Below are 21,672 nucleotides of genomic sequence, written 5' to 3'. Positions count from 1 at the left end.
GGGGAGTGGGGTTTTGGTGGAGGGTAAAAGTTGTGGGGATTGGGTTGGTGGTGGTAGGGATCAGGGTAAAAGTTATATGGGAGTAGGCTGTCGTGGAAGGTAAAATTTGTGGGGATTGGGGTGGTTGGGGGGAGACAACACCCAAAATTACAGAATTTTAGTGCATTTTTCTGGTGTAAGCAAAGACAATAGGAGGAGCAGGCTTATACTAGACCGTCTCATCCTCCACCAGATTTATCCTCCAGCCTCAGACCCTGGGATAGACCTGGCGCAGAATATTACTGTCTAGTATAACTGAAAAAGCGGAACCTGCAGAGATCACAGTACAGACAGTCCCCTACTTAAAGACATCTGACTTACAGATGACCCCTAGTTACAGACGGACCTTTTTGACCACTGTGATCTCTTGTGAAGCTCTCTGGATGCTTTACTTTAGTCCCAGGCTGCAATGTCCAGCTGTAAGGTGTCTGCAATAAAGTTTTATTGATAATCTTTGGTGCCATTAAAGCAAAAAAAATTTGAAAATCAAATTGTCACTAGGACAAACAAGTTTTTATTATAAAATATATAGTTTTTACTTGCATACAAATGCAACACAAGAACAAACCCAAAAAACATGAGAGGAGTGGTAGATACATCAGCCTCACCTTAATATATGGTGTCCTAAAGGGACCAAACGTTACAAAGCTATACAAGTGGGTGGGTGTGGGTTGATATGACAATTATGTATGTTTATGATTTATCTGGATATAAGATTAAATAAATATTTAATTAAAATTAAAGGAAATCAACCAGTACGAAAACATAAAAAAAAAACACTGAAAATACTCACCTACTCCTCATCTTGATCCCGGCGCTTGTCTTTGCTAGTCTTAACATTCCGGGATCACCTAGAAAAGAGAAATATAAAAAGCAGGCCGGATAATGGGGACGAGATGTCTGGTGCTCTGAACTCCGGTCAGTATTTTCAGTGTTTTTCTACTTTTTCCTACTGGTTGATTTCCTTTATAAATACAAAACAGTCTCATAGCATAACTAACTCAAGTGCAGTAGAGATGAGGCAAATGGAGGGGAGCTGGTACTAGTCAAGGGGTAAGGGGCTTATATCTTGGTCACATACTGGAATGTGGGGTTTTTGTCTCCATCCATTTCACACTGGCTAGACTGGGATTATTCCACCAAGGAGGTTGTCAAGGATTATTGCTGGTGATGATGGAGCAGTATTGTGGTCAGGGATGATGTTTGACACCAGAAGATCCTGTAAGGTGATATAGGACAAGATGAGAACATATCAGGAATGAAACCAAAGGGCCAGTAGAGCCATCAAGAACAAGATCGTCCTCATAAGTAGAAGCATTGGAAAACAAGAGTGACATTACTAGCAGGGTCAGTAATTATAGGAAATAGCACTATAATGGAGAAGATATAAGTAAAACAAATACCTGTAGGTCAAGCTACTATCCTCCTTCATGTCCCTTCAGGGTCAGGCACCAGTTCCTCTAAACCCTTCGGGGTCAGCTGTCACTGAACTGGGACTACTCCTGGGGTAGCGACCTGGTGGTTCCCTGCAGCGAAGACCAGATCCCCGTATGGGGGTTAAAGGGTGAAAACCAGGGGATCACTTAGACAACGCCCTCAGAATTAGCCCTAAGCCAAACCAGTTCAGTGGCACAGTGGGTCCACACCCGCTGCCTTACATTGCCCAAGAGAGGAAGATAGAGATGCTACCCGCAGGATAATTCTCATAAGAAATGGAAATTTATTGAAAACTTCATGAAAGTTAAAGTAGATACTGGACAAATTCACACATTTCTACATTAGACCACCCCTTAGAGAAGACCACCTCCCTAAAAGTTTTTTAGCAATCATTTTTTTCTTGTTTACACTCTATAAAAGCTGCCCCTCTATGAGCGGACCCCTATTTATCTAACTAAACACCACATTCTGATCTACAAATTTGTAGAGTTTGGCAACTTCCTGATCTTGCCTCCAATATGTTTGATTTCCTTTACAATATTCATTCTAGCATCTGTACGCCTGATTTATCAAATATTAAGTTGTAAAATTTCCAAAAATTCTTGGATCGAATCCCAGTGAATGGATGGAGTAGAAAATGGAATTTTGTAAACTCAACCCCCTAAAATGAATCAAATTTGGGCTTAAAGACCTTCCACCACCCTCCTCCCTCATTTCTCAGGCATCAATGTCATAAGTATCATTGCTTTCTTGTCAATTGGGTGGAGCCAGAGCGTTTGCTCCAGCTTAGGGCCAATCATCTGACAGTAGAGATTCTAATTAGAATAGTTCCAGGGTAGGCTCAGTACACAATATGCTAAATAGGCTCCCTACTGTCAGATGGGCGGTCCTAGCCATCAGAAATAATGACAATGTTTGCCCAGGAATGATGAGCGCTAAAATGTGTCACCAAAGTAATTCCAGATTTTTTTTTTTAATGAGAATCGTTTTTTTAACCTTTTACTAATTGTTGAGGAAAACTTTTTTTTATTGCTTTACACATTTGAGAAAATATAAACATTTTTTTTAGAAATTAGGCCAACTGTAGTAGAAATAACAAAATATTCAATAATTTGTAATATAAATAAATATAAAGGCAGAAAAATACTACAATTGTAAGAAAACAATTCCATCTACGCTGCAATGAGTGGATTCGCACATATTACAGGATGGAGGAGATGGAGGTGGTGAAAGGTCATCTTTAAATGTTATGAATTTGTAAAATTATATTTCAGGGGGAATGGAAAAAGAGAGTCACGCTGATGTGTAGCCATGCTGGGACTCGAAAGTAGAGGTTAAAAATGGGGGGATCATTAATGAGAAGGAAAGTTTAATGGGAACCAACACGTGGAGGAACCATTCTGGGGACCTGGAATATAATTTATATTGTTTGTGTCATGAAGAGTCATGAATTTTCCAATCTACTTTCTGTATCAATTTTCAAGATCTTTGCTTGCTTTGTAAAGCGCTGCAGAATTTGATGGTGCTATATAAATAAGGTTTATTATCATAAGAATAGGGATCCCGAGAGGAGGGCCTTGTGCTGGAGTAAGATTAGGGAGGGGTCATGTTGGGGGACAGGTCTGGTTATGAGTGTGGGGGCTGGGGTGACTTGGGTATTTAGTCATAGTCTGGGCCAGGTTCTCTATAACATACTAATGTGATACCAAGCATAAGTTTTGGGGCCTTTCATCATTATTTATGTGTTTCGGGGCGGTACTTGTTTGCTGACCCCATTGAAAACTTTATTCAGCTTTGTGTATTCTATTTCCTTTGAGCCACATTTTTTTCTGTGCGAAATGGTGTGTTCTGCTCAGAGGCTTCAGTTTCATTGTATCACCTGTAATAGTTACATTGAATAGTGCCCAAGAGAGGCCAAAATATATGGTGACACAGATAGGCCACAATGATGATGCCCAGGAGAGGCAAAATGTATGATTCCAAATAGGCCAAAATGTATCATGCTCAAGAGGCCAATTTGTATTATGCCCAAGGGAGGCAAAATGTGTGATGCCCAAGAGGCCAAAATGTATTATAGCCAAGAGCTCACTTTGTATAATGCCCAAGAGACAAATATGTATAATGCAAAAGAGGTCAATAAGTGTGATACCCAGAAGGCCACTATATATTATGCCCAAGAGGCCAAAATGTATGATGCCCAAGTGAGGCAAATCTTTGATGCCCAAGAGGCCAAAATGGATGATGCCCATGAGGCAAAGAGTATGATGCCCGAGAGGCCAAAATGTATGATGCCCAAGAGGCCAAAATGTATGACACCCAAGAGAGGCCAATATGTATGATGCCCAAGAGGCCAAAATATATGATGTCCATGTGAGGCAAATCTGTGATGCCCAAGAGGCAAAAAGTATGATGCCCAAGAGAGGCCAAAATGTATGATGCCCAAGAGGCCAAAATGTATGATGCCCAAGAGGCCAAAATGTATGATGCCCAAAAGGCCAAAGTATATGATGCCCGAGTGAGGCCAAAATGTATGATGCCCAAGAGGCAAAAAGTATGATGCCAAAGAGGCCAAAAGTATGATGCCCAAGAGGCCAAAATGTATGATGCCCAAGAGGCCAAAATGTATGATGCCCAAGAGGCCAAAAGTATGATGCCCAAGAGGCCAAAATGTATGATGCCCAAGAGAGGCCAAAATGTATGATGCCCAAGAGAGGCCAAAATGTATGATGCCCAAGAGAGGCCAAAATGTATGATGCCCAAGAGAGGCCAAAATGTATGATGCCCAAGAGAGGCCAAAATGTATGATGCCCAAGAAAGGCCAAAATGTATGATGCCCAAGAGAGGCCAAAATGTGTGATGCCCAAGAGGCCAAAATGTGCGATGCCCAAGAGGCCAAAATGTGCGATGCCCAAGAGGCCAAAATGTATGATGCCCAAGAGGCCAAAATGTATGGTGCCCAAGAGACCAAACTAATGGTGCCCGAGTGTGGACCAAACTAATGGTGCCCGAGTGTGGACCAAACTAATGGTGCCCGAGTGTGGACCAAACTAATGGTGCCCGAGTGAGGACCAAACTAATGGTGCCCGAGTGAGGACCAAACTAATGGTGCCCGAGTGAGGACCAAACTAATGGTGCCCGAGTGAGGACCAATCTAATGGTGCCCGAGTGAGGACCAAACTAATGGTGCCCAAGTGTGGACCAAACTAATGGTGCCCGAGTGTGGACCAAACTAATGGTGCCTGAGTGTGGACCAAACTAATGGTGCCCGAGTGTGGACCAACCCCTTATCTGAAATCTCATCTGATTATTGTAGATTATTGTCTTTCTGATTATCCTGCATTTATTAATTTGTCTTTTTTTTTCTTGCAGAGCTCATGTGTGTACAAGCAGTATATATCCCATATATGCTGCTGACTGTGGCGCTATACGCCGTATACCATCTGTGAGAGGTGCCAGTATCACATGCTGCACTCAATGGCAGCGCATATAGAGGAAATCTCTGTGTGCATTGATATAGTAATCAATTGTACTGGTGTCTTACAGAGATACCGGTACATTTGATAGAGGGGTTAATATTGAGACTCCTGGAGGAAGAGGTGAGTAACTGCCCCGGTCATGACATACACAAATACCTAGGTACCAGAATCAGGCCCAGTACATGGGAGGTGGATGGAAGATGAGCTGCAAGAATCCTGCTCAGCCGCTCCTCTCCGGTAAGTAGTGATATCATATTATGTTACTGTTACCATATATAATTACACATGTTTATGACGTGTTTGTATATGTCAGTAGGTCACCCAGGCCATAGAGGGATCACAGGTTCTGTATATAGGCTCCAGATCAGCGGCAGCAGAGCTTCCAGGAATATGCTCCGGATACACGGCATCACAGCCGGAGGAAGGAGCGTTCTCCATGCTAATCCCTGGTACTTACCCTGCACTGAATACATTATATCTACAGGCAGTCCCCGGGTTACGTACAAGATAGGGTCCGGAGGTTTGTTCTTAAGTTGAATTTGTATGTAAGTCGAGTTTAAACATTTTTTGCTGTATTGGGACCAAGGATTATCAATAAAGCTTCATTACAGACACCTTATACTAATCATTGCAGCCTGGGACTATAGTAAAGCATCCAGAGAGCTTCACCAGAGGTCAGAGGAGTCTGTCTGTAACTATGGGTTGTCTGTAAGTCAGTTGTCCTTAAGTAGGGGACCACCTGTATTCTATAATTGTTGTTATATGATCTCCAAGGAGAAGTGTCAGGCCTGGAGATTGGGAATACAGATGTAGAGACATATAGTTTCAGCTCTATTGCAGTATATAGGTCTGAGCTGTAATATCATATACAAACTGTGTCCAGAATGGTGACCTGTGTTTATGGACAATGCAAAAATTACTGATGCATTTCTTTGGGGAGGAGGACATGGGGGAGGAGGTGTGCGGTGCTGTACCCCACCTGTACAAACCGGGGTGTCATTGGTAAGTGCACAGCACCAGGTATGGGGGGGTCAGCGCGGTGCTCTGTGATTGGGGGTGCTCAATGTCTAATGCCTGCCAATAGAGAGCGCCCCACAATTCTGACTGAATTGGGGGAATTGGGGTGACTCTCCTTGATGATGTCCAGCACCACTAAAAAAGGATATTATTTTATCTGCTGTTCCTCATTGCCATTTGTGTCCTTTCTTTCTCCAGGACATATCACATCCATCACAGTGTTCTGAATCCCTACAAGGAATCCGACTGCTCATCCATATCATACAGATAGAGAATCCAGAGAAGAGAGAGACACAGATCCCCCTCAGCCATCGATTCCTGTCCTGACCTGGAGAAGCTGAGGTCGAGCGCCAGGTTCTCCATCACTGCTTCACGTCTCTGCCTTCTTCTCCCACCCAGAAGATGAGGCCACGGACCTGGGATTCCTCCTCAGACTAATGATCACATTGTGTAGTAACAAGTCATGGAGAGATGGGAACAGCTCAGCTGGGATTTGTCATTTAGGGTCCAAGTGTGATTAAACTTTGTGTTTCCATCTGATATGTGAGTGACGTGTATGTTTTATGTCATCCATATCTATATCTGCCAGAGAGCGTATAGAAAGGGAAATGAGAACTAGTGCACTATTGTTTAGGCCACTTTTTTTTACCACAAATATATAAAAATTGAGGCTGCAGAGGTCAAGCCCTTTCACATCACTCATCTTATAAAGAAAAAAAATGAAGAAACTTTTATCATACCTCCCAACCGTCCCGGATTTGGCGGGTTTTCACCTCTGTCCTGTCGTCACGGGCAGCTGGAAGAATGTCCCGGATATTCCCTCCAGGTCCGGGACTGGCTGGAGTTGTCCCGGCTCTGTGTCCCGCCCAGTATATACTTTCAAAGCCAAAACTTGCCGTACTGAATTACTTCTACAGACATCAGGCAATCCTTTTGAGAGATGTGTTGGGTTAGCATAGAGCAGAAACCACCTCATCAGTGTAATATCATCATATATCCATATATGGTCTCCTAGACACAAGGGGGCATATTTATGATACGCTGGCCCCTCCGCTGCATTTTTGCAGCAGGATACATCAAGTGGCTTCCGCCTCTTTAAGTATTGGGGCAGGCTGCCACGCAGCGTCTATTCTACACTAGTCATGGCATGGCATAGAAAAAGATGCGGCCGATGACTTTTCACATATGAAAAGTCACCGGCAGGAGCAAGTGCGCCCATTCCCGGCGCCCGCTTCACGCCCCCCTGACGCGAAGGTGGCGGATTGGGGCAAATAATCACAAGTGCTAGAAATAAACTGGTGTGGCACATTGGTCTTGATATATATGCCGCAAGGTCTTTAACATATACATAGCCAGTGATTTAATTCCATGAATTTTTCCCCATGTCACAACCTACTGCAGCATCTAAAAGATTTCCTAATACTAATGAATGGCGTGGGGGGAGCCGCCGCAATGGCTGCCGCTAGGTCTTATTTTCAGGGGAGGCCTTATATTTCTAAGCCCGAACAAACTTGTAGTAGGTCTTACTTTTGGGGGAGGTCTCTTTTTAGGGGAAACAGGGTAGTATAGTATACTACTACTATAACATATACTACTGCTATATACATATATACTAGTGACAAACACTCACCGGCCACTTTATTAGGTACACCTGTCCAACTGCTCGTTAACACTTAATTTCTAATCAGCCAATCACATGGCGGCAACTCAGTGCATTTAGGCATGTAGACATGGTCAAGACAATCTCCTGCAGTTCAAACCGAGCATCAGTATGGGGAAGAAAGGTGATTTGAGGCCTTTGAACGTGGCATGGTTGTTGGTGCCAGAAGGGCTGGTCTGAGTATTTCAGAAACTGCTGATCTACTGGGATTTTCACGCACAACCATCTCTAGGGTTTACAGAGAATGAGCGGCATCCAGTGAGCGGCAGTTCTGTGGGCGGAAATGCCTTGTTGATGCCAGAGGTCAGAGGAGAATGGGCAGACTGGTTCGAGCTGATAGAAAGGCAACAGTGACTCAAATCGCCACCCGTTACAACCAAGGTAGGCAGAAGAGCATCTCTGAACGCACAGTACGTCGAACTTTGAGGCAGATGGGCTACAGCAGCAGAAGACCACACCGGGTGCCACTCCTTTCAGCTAAGAACAGGAAACTGAGGCTACAATTTGCACAAGCTCATCGAAATTGGACAGTAGAAGATTGGAAAAACGTTGCCTGGTCTGATGAGTCTCAATCCAATAGAGCATCTTTGGGATGTGGTGGAACGGGAGATTCGCATCATGGATGTGCAGCCGACAAATCTGCGGCAACTGTGTGATGCCATCATGTCAATATGGACCAAAATCTCTGAGGAATGCTTCCAGCACCTTGTTGAATCTATGCCACGAAGAATTGAGGCAGTTCTGAAGGCAAAAGGGGGTCCAACCCATTACTAGCATGGTGTACCTAATAAAGTGGCCGGTGAGTGTATAGTTCTGCTATATACATATATACTAGTGACATATACTACTGCTATATAACATATATACTAGTAACATATAGTACTGCTATATACATATATACTAGTAACATATAGTACTGCTATATACATATATACTAGTGACATATAGTACTGCTGTATACATATATACTAGTGACATATACTACTGCTATATAACATATATACTAGTAACATATAGTACTGCTGTATACATATATACTAGTGACATATACTACTGCTATATAACATATATACTAGTAACATATAGTACTGCTATATAACATATACTACCGCTATATACATATATACTAGTGACATATAGTACTGCTATATACATATAATACCGCTATATACATATATACTAGTAACATATAGTACTGCTATATAACATATACTACCGCTATATACATATATACTAGTAACATATAGTACTGCTATATACATATATACTACCGCTATATACATATATACTAGTGACATATAGTACTGCTATATAACATATAATACTGCTTTATACATAAATCTTCCATACAGAAGGGATATACAGCACACGCATACATTGGCTGTTTATTACTAATGCACACACAGCTCTGCTCTATAGTCCAGAGTTATGACAGGTCACATGACCAGGCACGGACCAATGGAGCGCGGGACTACAATCCCATATCGCTTTACTGCCCACAGCCTGACTTCCTCTCCCCGCACCGCACGTGACCAGATGATCATGTGACCCTGACGTCATCTAAGGTCCTAACGGCTGCCGGACTGCGGCGGAGGGAGACAGAGGAGCGCAGTGGTGGGTGATGAGGCTGAGCGCTGCTGAGAGGAGGGTGCTGTGTCACTGCGAGGCCAGGACTAATCATGGATGAGCTATTCCTTACCACCTACACTGATACACTGTAGCAAACACTCAGCAGAGGGATGGGAGATGTGCTTAGCTCCATAGACTGCAAGTAGTTGTGTCCACCTGTCATTTGCCAGGAGCTGTGCTACAGGGCAAGTCCTTAGATATATATACTACAGAGGTTTCCATTCACTGACAGCAAGGATGATGATTAGTATGTGCGGGGTTATCCATCTTTTGATAGTAGGATATAAGGGATGTATATCCCACCAGCAGATCAGATTGGGCCACTGCATTGCCCATAGACTTCCTATTCTGATACTTTCCTGCAATACCACACACAACCTGCGAGCAAGGGGGGCGCTGTACAGACCTAGTCTACATACATAGTTTACAATTGTGGAACTATTACTGTAAAGTCTAGTATGATTTCCATCACTCATCGCCTTTGCTATAGATTATATAGATATAGAGCTGCATTTACAATTTTAGGCTTCAGAGCTGGAATCTCCTGCTGACCTCCTGACCTTTGTATTGTCTCTATATTGTAACGAGCCCTGGCTCTTCTCATGTACCTCTGCAGGTTGTACCTATATGCTGTGGGGACAGAGCTCACTCCAATCATGAGGCTGGTAATCCTGGATGACTATGCCCTGGCCAGCGAGTGGGCAGCAAAATATATATGTAATAGGATCATCCAGTACAACCCCGGACCAGACAAGTACTTTACACTTGGGCTGCCCACAGGTAATGAAGTTCTTCTGTGTTATCTAGAAAACTCTGCAGCTCCTGTCCAATTTTCACTATAATTTTTGAGGTAATAGTAAAAGTGGCACAAACTGAGACTAACAGAAGATATTAAAAGTCCATAAACATCAATGCACATTGTAACGGATCTGATAGTGATGGAAGGGAATAACGGAGGTCAGAACTTCAGTCTGAACTGGTCCTTAAAGGAAATCTACTATTTGTTTTTATGCATTATGAATCAAACATACCTTGAGAATACTGTAGCTACACTGATGCAGAAACATATCTTGTTTAATCCCTGAAAATAGTGGTTTTGCAAAAAAAAAAAAAAAAAACAATTATGAAATTCAGGACCTTGGGAAATCTGGGTGTAGAACATAAACACCTTACACAGAAGCTGCCTGAACTGTCCAGACAGGACTAATCAACCAGACCTGGATGACTCAAACACAGCAGCTGTGGGATGGTGCAGCGATTGATTACTTCTGCCTCTCAGGGACAAAACATTGATGATGTATTCTCAGCTTATGTCGGGAGCAGTGCATAATTAGGCTAAGGGGAGATGCGCCAGGGCAGCCACAGGAGCGACAGAGCGTCATCATCATAATTTTTTTTTATTGTTTTTTAAGCAAAACCACTCAGTTCAGGGATTAAACAAGATATGTTTCTGCATCAGTGTAGCTACAGAATTCTCAAGGTGTGTTTGGTTCATAATACAGAAGCAAATGGTAGATTTCCTTTAATTGTGAATCTAAAGGGGTTTGCCCATGGATGAAATTTCTCAAATTGCAATCCACTAGTGATTTTTACACAATAGCGATAATTTTTAACCCCCTTACTTTACATTTTTACTAGTTTTACAAGTTTTAATGCTGTTTTAGCTCCTATCACTCAGTGATGGTCAGTGTAATATTCCAGAGTGTGGACGAGACTCTCTGACCAGACATTTCATGATTACTGTGTGCTGAAAATGTACTTGGGTTATCGGGGTGCAGGTTTATATACACTTGTATTTAGCTTCTGAACATTCACTAGTATTTGACACATAGAAAGATAAATGAGACAGAACAGAGATGAGATCCATGAGATGGATATAAAACACAATTAATCATTCAGCTCTGCTATCAGAGCTATAACACGCACTGTCAGCGCTGCTACATCTCAGCCATAACACACACATAGTCAGCTCTGCTATATGCCTCCCTCCCCTCAGATAAAGACCTTGTCTTGCCTGTAGCTAGTAGTGCAAGTCTCTGTACGCTGTTTGCCGGCAGAAAGTTCCTGTGTCTTAGCTGGTCTTGTAATGCAGGGGGGAGGGGCAGGAGGCAGAGAGCACTACAGTGTGCAGACAAGAGAAGCTATTCCTGAGAGTAATCTGACCATCATCAGATAATCTATGGTCATGTCCAACCGTGTACACAACTAAAATTGTGTACACCAGGACTTGTAGAGACAGGTTGGAATTATATCTGTGAAATGCTTTTTTTTTGTTAATAACCGTGAATTACAGAATTTGTTATCCTGAGTATATGTAAGAATCTTGTCTCCTTGGGAAAACCCCTTTAAATTTATTGGTTTTTCTAAATACAGACTGGTGAGTAAAAGAAATGTCCTCTTTTTAGTCGCTTTTCCAGGAATCTAGAAATTCCTAGGGGACTGGGGTTGAGAATACTTACCACACTCTGACTCCCTGTGTCAATGTGTCTGCAGTAGTTTTTGGGCCAGTGCTCAGCTGGAAAGTTCTGTGGGGTCACTGACCCACTTCAGCCAATGAATCGCCTCCTCTGACCAGGGACTTCACTTGTGTTTTCCTAGGACTTTACTTCCTTTGTTGTCCCCAGGTCCGAGGAGGCTGCTCATTGGCCAGGGTGACTCATTACTGACCCCTAGACATTTTTCCATGTTCCTGGAAAACTAAGGGGGCTCATGGATGTGGATGCCACCTCTCGGGCCCATCCATTTCTTGAGCGAAGTCAGCGATCGGATTGTGGTGCGGCCGCGTCGGCTTTCATGCGATAGAAATGGGGGAGGTGGGGGGGAGGTTTGCCGTCGGATGATCCGACTGATTCGGACTGAGCGCAGGATTTAACTTTCAATTTGTCTCGCAAGCACTTGCATGCAGGATATCGGGCGCACAATCTTAGTGAATCGCGCCAGAGTGCATTATCGTTGGACAATGCACTTTCTGTGAATTCCGCGGGACCGGGTAAATGTGCCCCAATATATTGGTTACACAGGGTATGTTGGTTTTACCTGCTCTAATGAATTTAAAGGGATAGTCCTATTCGCCTTTAAATGGCATTCTAAAAATGTTAATTAAAAGAGAGACTTGCATTAGATCCAACAGCTCTTGTACATGGGTCCAACTCAGGGGGTTATGGAAATACAGGGGGGCGTATCTATGCCCAAGTGGTGAAATGTAGCACAAGGCAGCGGCTTGTATCTGAGAATAACAGGATTTTGTTATCGTCTGTGATTTAATTTTCTGAACATATGTTCCTGTGTGAGGTCTGTTCTATCCCCATTGATCTCTCTCCATTCCTTCCCGGACAGGCAGCACGCCATTTGGATGTTACAAGAAACTTATTGAGTACCACAAACGTGGAGACCTTTCCTTTAAGTATGTGAAGACATTTAATATGGATGAATATGTAGGTGAGTCCTAATCATGTGAATTAACCCTATTGTGATCAAGGGTTTTTGGTGCCTGAGCGTCCAGGTCAATTTTGACAGTTCTGCTTCTTTATATGACAATATCTTTGCAAACATTTTGCACGTTAATACAATTTTGTATTTTTTGCATGACGTATGAGATGGATAGTTTTATTTATTACATTTTTTTTTCTTTATAACATTGGCCAGTAAATGACTTCTTTTATTTGTCTTTTTTTTTTTTTTTTTTTTTTTTTTTTTTTTTTTAGATAAACAGTAAAACTGAATAAACTTTTAACAAAATATTTTATAATAATGTACAGAATTATATCATCACCCTTTCAACAAGTTCAGCTACAAATGCAGAGGGTGCATGTACTTCCGCAATTCTTCAAACTGTAAGCTAAGTCTTTCCTGTAGCTCCTTCCACAGCTGACAGGCTGGAGGGGGCGGGGCACTTCAGACACCTATATCTCCTGTACCCTGGCACCTAGAAACATTCTGGTGTCATATTAAAAAAAGAGAATCTCCCCTTCTATAAGGATTATGTATGGATGAAGTATACACTCTTAAAGTTAGTTGGAATTTTTGGAAATGGAAAGCTGTATATAAAAATCAGGTTTTTTTTTTTATCACAACTATAAGAGTGATCAGAAGATATAGCTGTTTGAAATTGGTGACTGTCATGAGGTTTATGAACGTCCTTTCTGCACGGGGCATGTGCACATAGGATGTATGTAGCAGCTGTGAGATATATAGCTGTATGTAGCAGCTGTGACGTATATTGTGTTACATAAAGTACACTATATATAAAAAAAAAATATCTCAAAACTTGGACTAAGGTAAAATAAAAAACTGACCTACCTGGGGACCTGTAACTGACAGTAGGCAGAATATAGACTTTGGCCGTGGTCTGTCGGTGAAGAAATGGATGACACGCAGACTAACCACTGTGCCGAGGACTGGGCTCTGTACAACAGAGTGATATGTAGTCCACTTCTTCCAGGCAATGTAGCAGCGCCAATCTATGATCTCCACATCGTCCTCTGTACCGTGGTTGGTCCATAAAATCTGTCCAATGCAAAGGACCAACCATGGTCCATGTGTCACCGGCCTTAAACGGTTTGTTCCAAGTTTAATTGTTTAGGGATAACAATCTGATCTGAGGATGAATAAGTGTACTTGTGCACACAGAAGGGCATGGTGGTATCACAGCGGGAAGACCCTGGGTGATGAGACAGGAGTAGTAGATCCCCTCTTGGTAATGATTTCTATAAAGCCTCTGTAACTTTACACCCAGAGACATTTTGTCGATCTATTATGATTATATGTAGTCTCCTGCAGTGATCCTTGTGTCTCTTTATGGACCTCAATATGTCTTTAGTTTAAAGGAAATCTGCTATCAAAATAAACCAGGGGCCCTACCTCATAGATACAGGCATCGTGACTGTGGTAATCTTCTTATATGTGTTATCCTTCAACTAGTTCCTTCTACAATCAACTTTTAAAATCATGCTAAGGTTTGTGTTACCAGAGGTCTTCTGTGCTGTAGCTTCACAGGCTGTTACACTGCAGGAGCACTTTTCCCCCTTCCCACTGTGTGCTTAAACATCCTCTGCTGCAGTGATTAGATCAGGCAGAGGGAAGGTGGGGACGTGCACAGTGTAATTGCCTGTGAAGCTACATCATGGGGGGGCTTTGATAAGATTCCCAGGAGCCTTTCTGTCTTATTAGCATAATTGTAAAAGTTAACTTTAGATGGAAGGAGGCCATGGATAACAAATATAAGATTACAAAGATAAGATTACCACAGTCCCGGTGCCTGGATCTATGTGTAAGTCTCCCTGGTTTATCATCATGGATTTTTATGGTAGATTTCTTTTAAGTAACCACCTTAATATTGTATTTTCTCACTCATAGGATTACCTAGGGACCACCCTGAGAGCTATCACTCTTACATGTGGAATAATTTCTTCAAGCACATAGACATAGATCCTAACAACGCTCACATCCTGGATGGCAACGCCGCCGACCTGCAGGCCGAGTGTGAGGAGTTTGAGAGAAAAATCCAGGAAGCTGATGGCATTGAGCTGTTTGTTGGAGGTAAGTGACACCCGGCAGACGTGTAGAAATCATCCACCAATCAGTCACGCTCTGCATCTGATTAACCCCTTCCTGCCAGTACTATTCGGTCCTGTTGTGGTTCGGGTGCCTTCTGTATTATGTAGCAGACACCCGCTGCTTACACCAGTGGTGGTTGTGTCGGTAATGAATGGGGAGCACAAACCTGTACATCCTGAGCCCAAAAGAGTCTCACAGCATGGACCACTCATGTACATTATGATGATTAAAGAGCTAGTCAAGTTTTATTAACTCCTTCTTTTCTCTCCCTTCACAGGTATTGGTCCAGACGGTCACATTGCCTTTAATGAGCCAGGTTCTAGTTTGGTATCCAGAACACGGCTTAAGACCTTAGCAATGGACACCATTTTAGCAAATGCCAAATACTTTGATGGGGATCTTTCTAAAGTCCCTACAATGGCATTAACAGTTGGAGTGGGGACAGTAATGGATGCTAGAGAGGTAACATTTCATTCCAATTATTCGCACACGTTTCTTTTTCTGGAGAGGCAGCTGTGCAGGTACTTCCTGCATACCCATACCCTGATATTATCCCATTAAACTACCTGCTCCCTCAGAAAGGGTGTGAAATGTCCTTTTTTAGAATTTCATCTTTTATGTTAAATCTCACCTATTTTACCTTCTTTAAAGAGAAGTGTCAGAAGAGAGGAGAGTCACGTTTAGAGGCTGCATGGGGAGATTCACTTCAGACAACTCAATCATTTGTCCATAGTGCTGCTGGTGCCATATTAAAGATAAAGAATCTCCTCTTCAAAATTGCATCAGGCTTGTGGTTCTGGTTGCTACAGAACTGGAGATACATGCAAGTAAAGAAATAGGCAGGAACCTGATTTTTTTTTTCTTAACTATTTATAATTGCCTGTATCTCCTGTTCTTCAGCTCACAGAACCACAAGCCTGATCCGATCTGAAAGAGAAAATTCCTTTGTTTGATATAATATCAAAAGCATGATTCTATATAATAGAACTGAAGATGGGTGACTCTGCCCCTTCAGCCTCTAAACTTTACTCATTTCAGGCAAAATGACACTTCTCTTCTCGATTACAAATGACTTTGGAGGAGATGTCACATAAAAGAGGGACTTCTAGTAAGAACTTTTCATACCCTACTTGAAAGTGCTGCCATTTCAGTGGTGTAAAATCTAGTGACACGGCCCACCCCATCTATGTAGTGTGGTGCAGAATGTAGATATATATGTGTATGTATGTATACAGGGTGCCCCATACTTAAGAACGCCCGACTTACAGACGACCCCTAGTTACAAACGGACCCCTGGAAGTTAGTAATTTCCTGTACTTTTGCCTATAACAGTTAGTACAGTCTGCAATTAAGACTTATTGTTAATCCTGGTTCTGATGACCCAACATTTTTAAAATCCAGGAAAGAGAATAAAAAATACACCAAGCACCAATTCACACTGGTTTTGTAAGACAATTGTTTGATTGTTTGAATTTTTATGGAAATTTTGATCGAGTTATGGTCTCTATACATAAAAAAGGGTTATACATCCTTATTCTCACATATTATACTACAATGTTATACATAAAAAATAAAATACATAACATTACTCAATACTAGACGGTTATAAAAATAGGATCCTATATAAATCAGCAGCAATGTTGAGCTGCAAAAATTGATAAACGTGATGTTTATACAAAGTTAATGTGTGATCTCAGGCAGGTGGAAGTCAAAGGGGCCCACGTGCTCACCTATACCTCAAAAATATGTAAAAGAATCTCATTTGTTGTTCCGTATAAGCATATCATAGTCCGTATATGTTAAATTGAATTGTATAACCAGTCACATGCTCTAGTATTGAGTAATGTTATGTATTTTATTTTTTATGTATAACATTGTAGTATAATATGTGAGAATAAGGACGTATACCCTTTTTTTATGTATAGAGACCATAACGCAATCAAAATTTCCATAAAGTTTTTTTAAAACAATTGTCTTACGAAACCAGTGTGAATTGGTGCTTGGTGTATTTCTTATTCTCTTTCTAGTTTTATTTTGATACAGAGAGACACCGGTATCACACCGATAGCACTTCCACTGTTGGGTTGTTTCATTAATTGGTCTTCTCTAACAATCAATGTCCAGGTAGTGCAGAGGTTTTATTTATTTATTCATTTTTAAAATCCAGAGACCAATATATATTTATATATATATTTTTTTTTGTGAACATACATACATATATATAACTTTTTTTTTTTTTTTTTTATCCAGGTGATGATCCTTATTACCGGAGCCCATAAAGCTTTTGCCTTGTATAAAGCTATAGAGGAAGGTGTGAACCATATGTGGACAGTGTCCGCTTTCCAGCAACATCCTCGCACTATATTCGTCTGTGATGAAGATGCAACGTTAGAACTTAGAGTCAAAACTGTGAAGTATTTTAAAGGTCAGAATAGAAGCATTAAGGTATTACTTATAGATTATGTTTTGTCTATTTCCATATATCACATACTGGGGCTGGCTAGTGGTGATGATAGGGGTAGTAGTTGTTTATCATACATTATTGGGGGGGGGTGAGTTACACAGCTCTGGGATACGTGCCTTTTACAGATTAAGGCTGTAAAATTAAGCCCTATATACGTCCCCCATACACCACAATGGCCTCACGGCGCTGTACGAGAGTGGTAGGGTGCAGCGCCGTACCGTTCCATAGCCTGTAGAAAGATGGGACATGTCCTATCTTTCGACGAAATACGGCACCGGGCCCTATGTTACTGTATGGAGAGCGGCGCTCTGCCTCTCCCCGGCGCCGATGCATGCCCTCCGTACAACGGTTGGCTCCAGGTTTCAGTAGTCCCCTGGGCAACAGAGCCTCAGTGGGCCCCTTTGCAGTGAAGTCAAGTGGCAGCATTAAACATTTGGAAACTAAAATAGTTTAATATTCCCTAGTTTATAATACCATACAGCCCCCTCATGGTTCATTTATATAAGCCCCCCTCATTTCTTATGTGGGTCCCGCAGCAGCTCTGGGCCCAGGTATGGCCAGTGCTTGTGCCGGCCCTAATCACAGATATGTGATGCAAGGAACCACTGCTAAACCTCTTGACAACAGCGCTGTAATGTGAAAATAATTGTTCTGCCTGGAAGCGGGGACTCTTGTATCATATGTCTGTATCATATGGTCCGGCATTCATAGTCTGTGTATGTTTGCATGTTTTAAGCCTATGGTCTTATTTAAGTGTGGGTTGTGGTTGCCGGATTTCACAGACCCATCTCTGCTCCTAAAACAGCCCCCTAAATTCTACAGTTGATTATTATGCTAGGAGTCCCTGCATCCCTGGGGGACTACAGCTCTGTATTTAAAGAGGACCTGCCACCAGTTTTTGACCACTCTGACTAACAATGCCTGCTGATAAAGGGTTACAAGTCCTCCCCATTATCACCTAAAATTAGCTGCCAGTGGGGCCCTGTAGCTTAATTACAGATGTTTTTCTGATATGCACATTAGCTCCTGTCTGCTGGCTTTGACTCTTCTCTTTCCCAGGAAGGCAGTGAACCACACCCCATTATTCTGACTGACAGCTCTGTCTCTTCCCATCACTGTTCTGCCTCCTTGTACTTGGGGACTGTCTGCTAATATTCAACTACAGACATACAAAGCTATATGTACAGATGGGAAATATTGTGCCAATTTTTTTCACAGTGCCTTGTGTTACATTCATGACATGTGACCAGAGTGACCTCATTGCAGGTCTCTCAGCCTTCTAAGAATAGTAGACTATGTATGTGATTACAGCAAATTACAGCAGTCTCCATGGAGGATGAGGAAGAGTAGAAGTCCATGGAGACTGCTGTGACTTCATGTGGTCAGATACATGCATGGGGTACAGTTTGCTATTGTCAAGAGGCTACAGGACCTAAGATTATGTCATTCCGGTCACAGGACATGAACTGTGACCAGTAAGGAGGCAGAAGGAATGCAGACAAGTAGGTGGGAGGGGCTGGCGGAGCAGGACACGCCTCTCGCTGATGCCAGGTAATATAAGATAAAAGATGATTTATGTGGATGTAATGTAAACAATTTTTAGCTAAAAGTAGAGAGTTAGTCAGTTATTAGAGCTCTATGGGAACCTGTCACTGGCTGTATATGTGTAGATGTGGTGACAGGTTCCCTTTGAAACTTGAATACGATATACGATGAGCAGTAGCCCCAGCTCTCCTAGCAAAATTCTGTCTGTGTTTAATGGACACAATGTCGTTGTGAAAATAAGCCTTAAAGATGTTTTACTAAGTTTACTTAAAGGAAACCTACCACCATGGATCTACCTATTAAAGTAGATCGGGCAGTAGGTGTCTCTATTGTACGTGAGGATAGCCCTTTTAAGAGCTAATCCTCAAATCACCTGTATCTTTTTAAAACTTTAATTGTGGTAATATGCAAATTTTCAAAAGAGGCTACTGGGACGTGGAGTAGTCGGAGCTGAGGCTACATGGCACAGCTACTCCACGCCTCAGTAGCCTCTTGCGTTCCGCCTACCCTCACATCTTCAGCCCGTCTGCAAAGCTGGGTTTTGCGCATGCGCGATAGCTCCGGCTTCAGAGCGGAGACTGCGCAGCCTGCATTCTGCACATGCACAGAACCCAGCTTCGCAGACGAGTGTGTGCAGCTACAAGGAGCTGCGCGCTAAAGATGTCAGTGTAGGCGAAACACCTACTGGGGTGTGGCGTATCCCTGGGGTGTGGAGTAAGGGCTCCTGGAGTAGCCCTTAAAAGGGGCTGTCCTCACGTACAATAGAGGCACCTACCACACGATCTACCTTAATAGGTAGATCCGTGTTGGTAGGTTTCCTTTAATAACTTGCTTACTAAGTTGGATGTCCCATCAAACAATTGGTGGGGATCTGCCTGCTGGGACCCACAGCAATCACCGGAATAGAGGTCCCCTTCTTACTAATTGATAGAGCATTCCTCCTACTGCCCCTTTCTATTCTATGGGAGTGTCTGCAATTGCAAAGCACAGCGCTCGGCTATCCCCAGCACTCCCTTAGACAGTGAATGAGAGTGCTGTAGATGCCTGAGAACTGTGCTTGCTGATTTCCGGCACTCCCATAGTATTGGATAGTGGCAGGGCACCACTTGACTTGCTGCTTCATTCAGTTAGTGAAATCTTGCCCCCTACTCTTGTGATCAGTGGGGTTTCCACCGTCCCCCCAGGATCCGATCCGATGTGAATAGGGGATAACTAGAGAATAGTATGCCTGATGCTTGGTGTCCCCTGGCCATAGATATGGCTAGTTGGCTGGGGGCGTCAATTTGCTGGATTGACTGTTTGGCCCCCAAACCAGGAAATATGTCCAAGCAGGGCCGGATTAAGATTGGTGAGGGAACCTGGGCACAAAATCTGGTCAGGGGGGCCCCCACTGAATGTAGTCCAGACAGATTATATACAGTCTGTACACAGCCCCCAATAATAAATATATATGGGGGTACCGGAGCAAAGAGCCGGACCCAAATATACTGTGGGCGATTTGGCAGGTCATGTGACCGCCAGAATTGCCCACATGTGGTGGGGGCCTCGGGGTGCGTGCCCCTGGGTCCCCCCCTCATAATCCGGCCCAGTGTTCATGTAGTGCCGCTTTGGAACTTTGGGCCTACTCCTTCATCTCTAGGGATAACAAACCATGTTGGTACAAGTGGGTGGTTTGGAGGAAACGTCATATGGTTTCTTCTTAGGTTATTACTGTATTTTCATCTCTTCCTCAAGGGTTAAGCAGTCTCTTTGATGTAGAAAGAATGTGCGTGACAGAAGTCTTGGTAAAAGTAGATCTGTTTCTGTTCTCCTTCCAGGTATAATGCATGTACATAACAAGCTGGTGGAGCCGCTGCACAGCATGAAGAAGAACTGACGTGGCGTGACAGTGGAGGATGACCACGTAGTGGCTATGCAATATTACTGTAACCTGCACAAGTACTGTATCCTGGAGGTCCAATCTCTCTGCTTCAGCCCTGTGACATTCCATACTACATAGGTTCTATAGACGACCTAACCCTGAGCCCGGCGCCGGTGTACAAGGCTCCCGCCTTATCGTATGATGCAGATATATTGCTACTTACATATGTACTAACCTGCACTTGCTGCTGAATGATTTTCTCTCTGGACATGTATGTCTGCACTGGGGGTGGCGATGCGTTGGGCTGCTTACGTGAAAGCGGACGGCTCGCTACCTGTGCTGGTCCATATATATCTCCTGCTGCCAATGTAAACTCTTTCTCTTTGGATAAATTTTGTTTTAAAAATTATTTCAAACTATGAAAATGTGTCTGTGCTGAATACACAATGCAATTTTCTATCATTAGTTAGCGTCTTATTCAACAATAAACTGTTATATAGGAAATCCAAGAGGGTGTGCTTTTTATAATTCATAAAGATTTGTAAAGGAGTCTACCATAAAGGGGTTTGCCCATGAAAGCAAGAGCATTTTAACCTTGCTTTACAATTTGGGTCAGTGTACATTCCAGAGTGTGAGCAGGGACTCTTTAAGAAGACACATTGGGGCACATTTACTAAGGGCTTTGGGCTGCACTTTTGTCAGACTGTGCACGTTCTTCATGGCTAACAGTTTGCACATGTATTTAAGAAGTGTGCACGCTGGGATTTTGTCGCACGCGACCCTTTTGTGGTGTATCTGCACGCCCTGACACAAATTAGGGGGCATGCAGTCGGACAATAAAGGTGCACCACATTAAAGATGGTTGAACGCCGTTGGGCCAGTAGGCGGAAGCGACCGAGGTTCACTATTTTGGGCACACATTCTTATTGAATTGCTGCACCCAGTATTATACACGGAAATAACACTTTTAGTGCAGTTTAAATGAGCC

The 21,672-nt window shown here is 42.8% G+C and overlaps 1 protein-coding gene across 2 annotated transcripts; it reads left to right on the top strand.

Annotated features, from left to right (window-relative positions):
- The first annotated feature begins 9,102 nt into the window (after positions 1-9,102).
- Positions 9,103-21,173, top strand: GNPDA2 (glucosamine-6-phosphate deaminase 2). Of its 2 annotated transcripts, none has more exons than XM_072124919.1 (7): positions 9,103-9,243; positions 9,875-10,038; positions 12,595-12,696; positions 14,614-14,796; positions 15,092-15,276; positions 17,065-17,259; positions 20,641-21,173. In XM_072124919.1, the coding sequence occupies exons 2-7, from the start codon at positions 9,915-9,917 to the stop codon at positions 20,644-20,646; spliced, it is 795 nt and encodes a 264-aa protein (XP_071981020.1). In that variant the 5' UTR covers positions 9,103-9,243; positions 9,875-9,914; the 3' UTR covers positions 20,647-21,173. The 2 variants fall into 2 exon arrangements, with proteins under 2 accessions (XP_071981020.1, XP_071981011.1); XM_072124910.1 differs by having other exon boundaries at positions 17,065-17,239; positions 20,641-21,172.
- Positions 21,174-21,672: the final 499 nt, after the last annotated feature.

This window comes from Engystomops pustulosus, chromosome 1 (assembly GCF_040894005.1).
Source record: "Engystomops pustulosus chromosome 1, aEngPut4.maternal, whole genome shotgun sequence".
NCBI classification, from domain to species: domain Eukaryota; kingdom Metazoa; phylum Chordata; class Amphibia; order Anura; family Leptodactylidae; genus Engystomops; species Engystomops pustulosus.
This window is presented reverse-complemented; position numbering and strand designations above follow the sequence as displayed.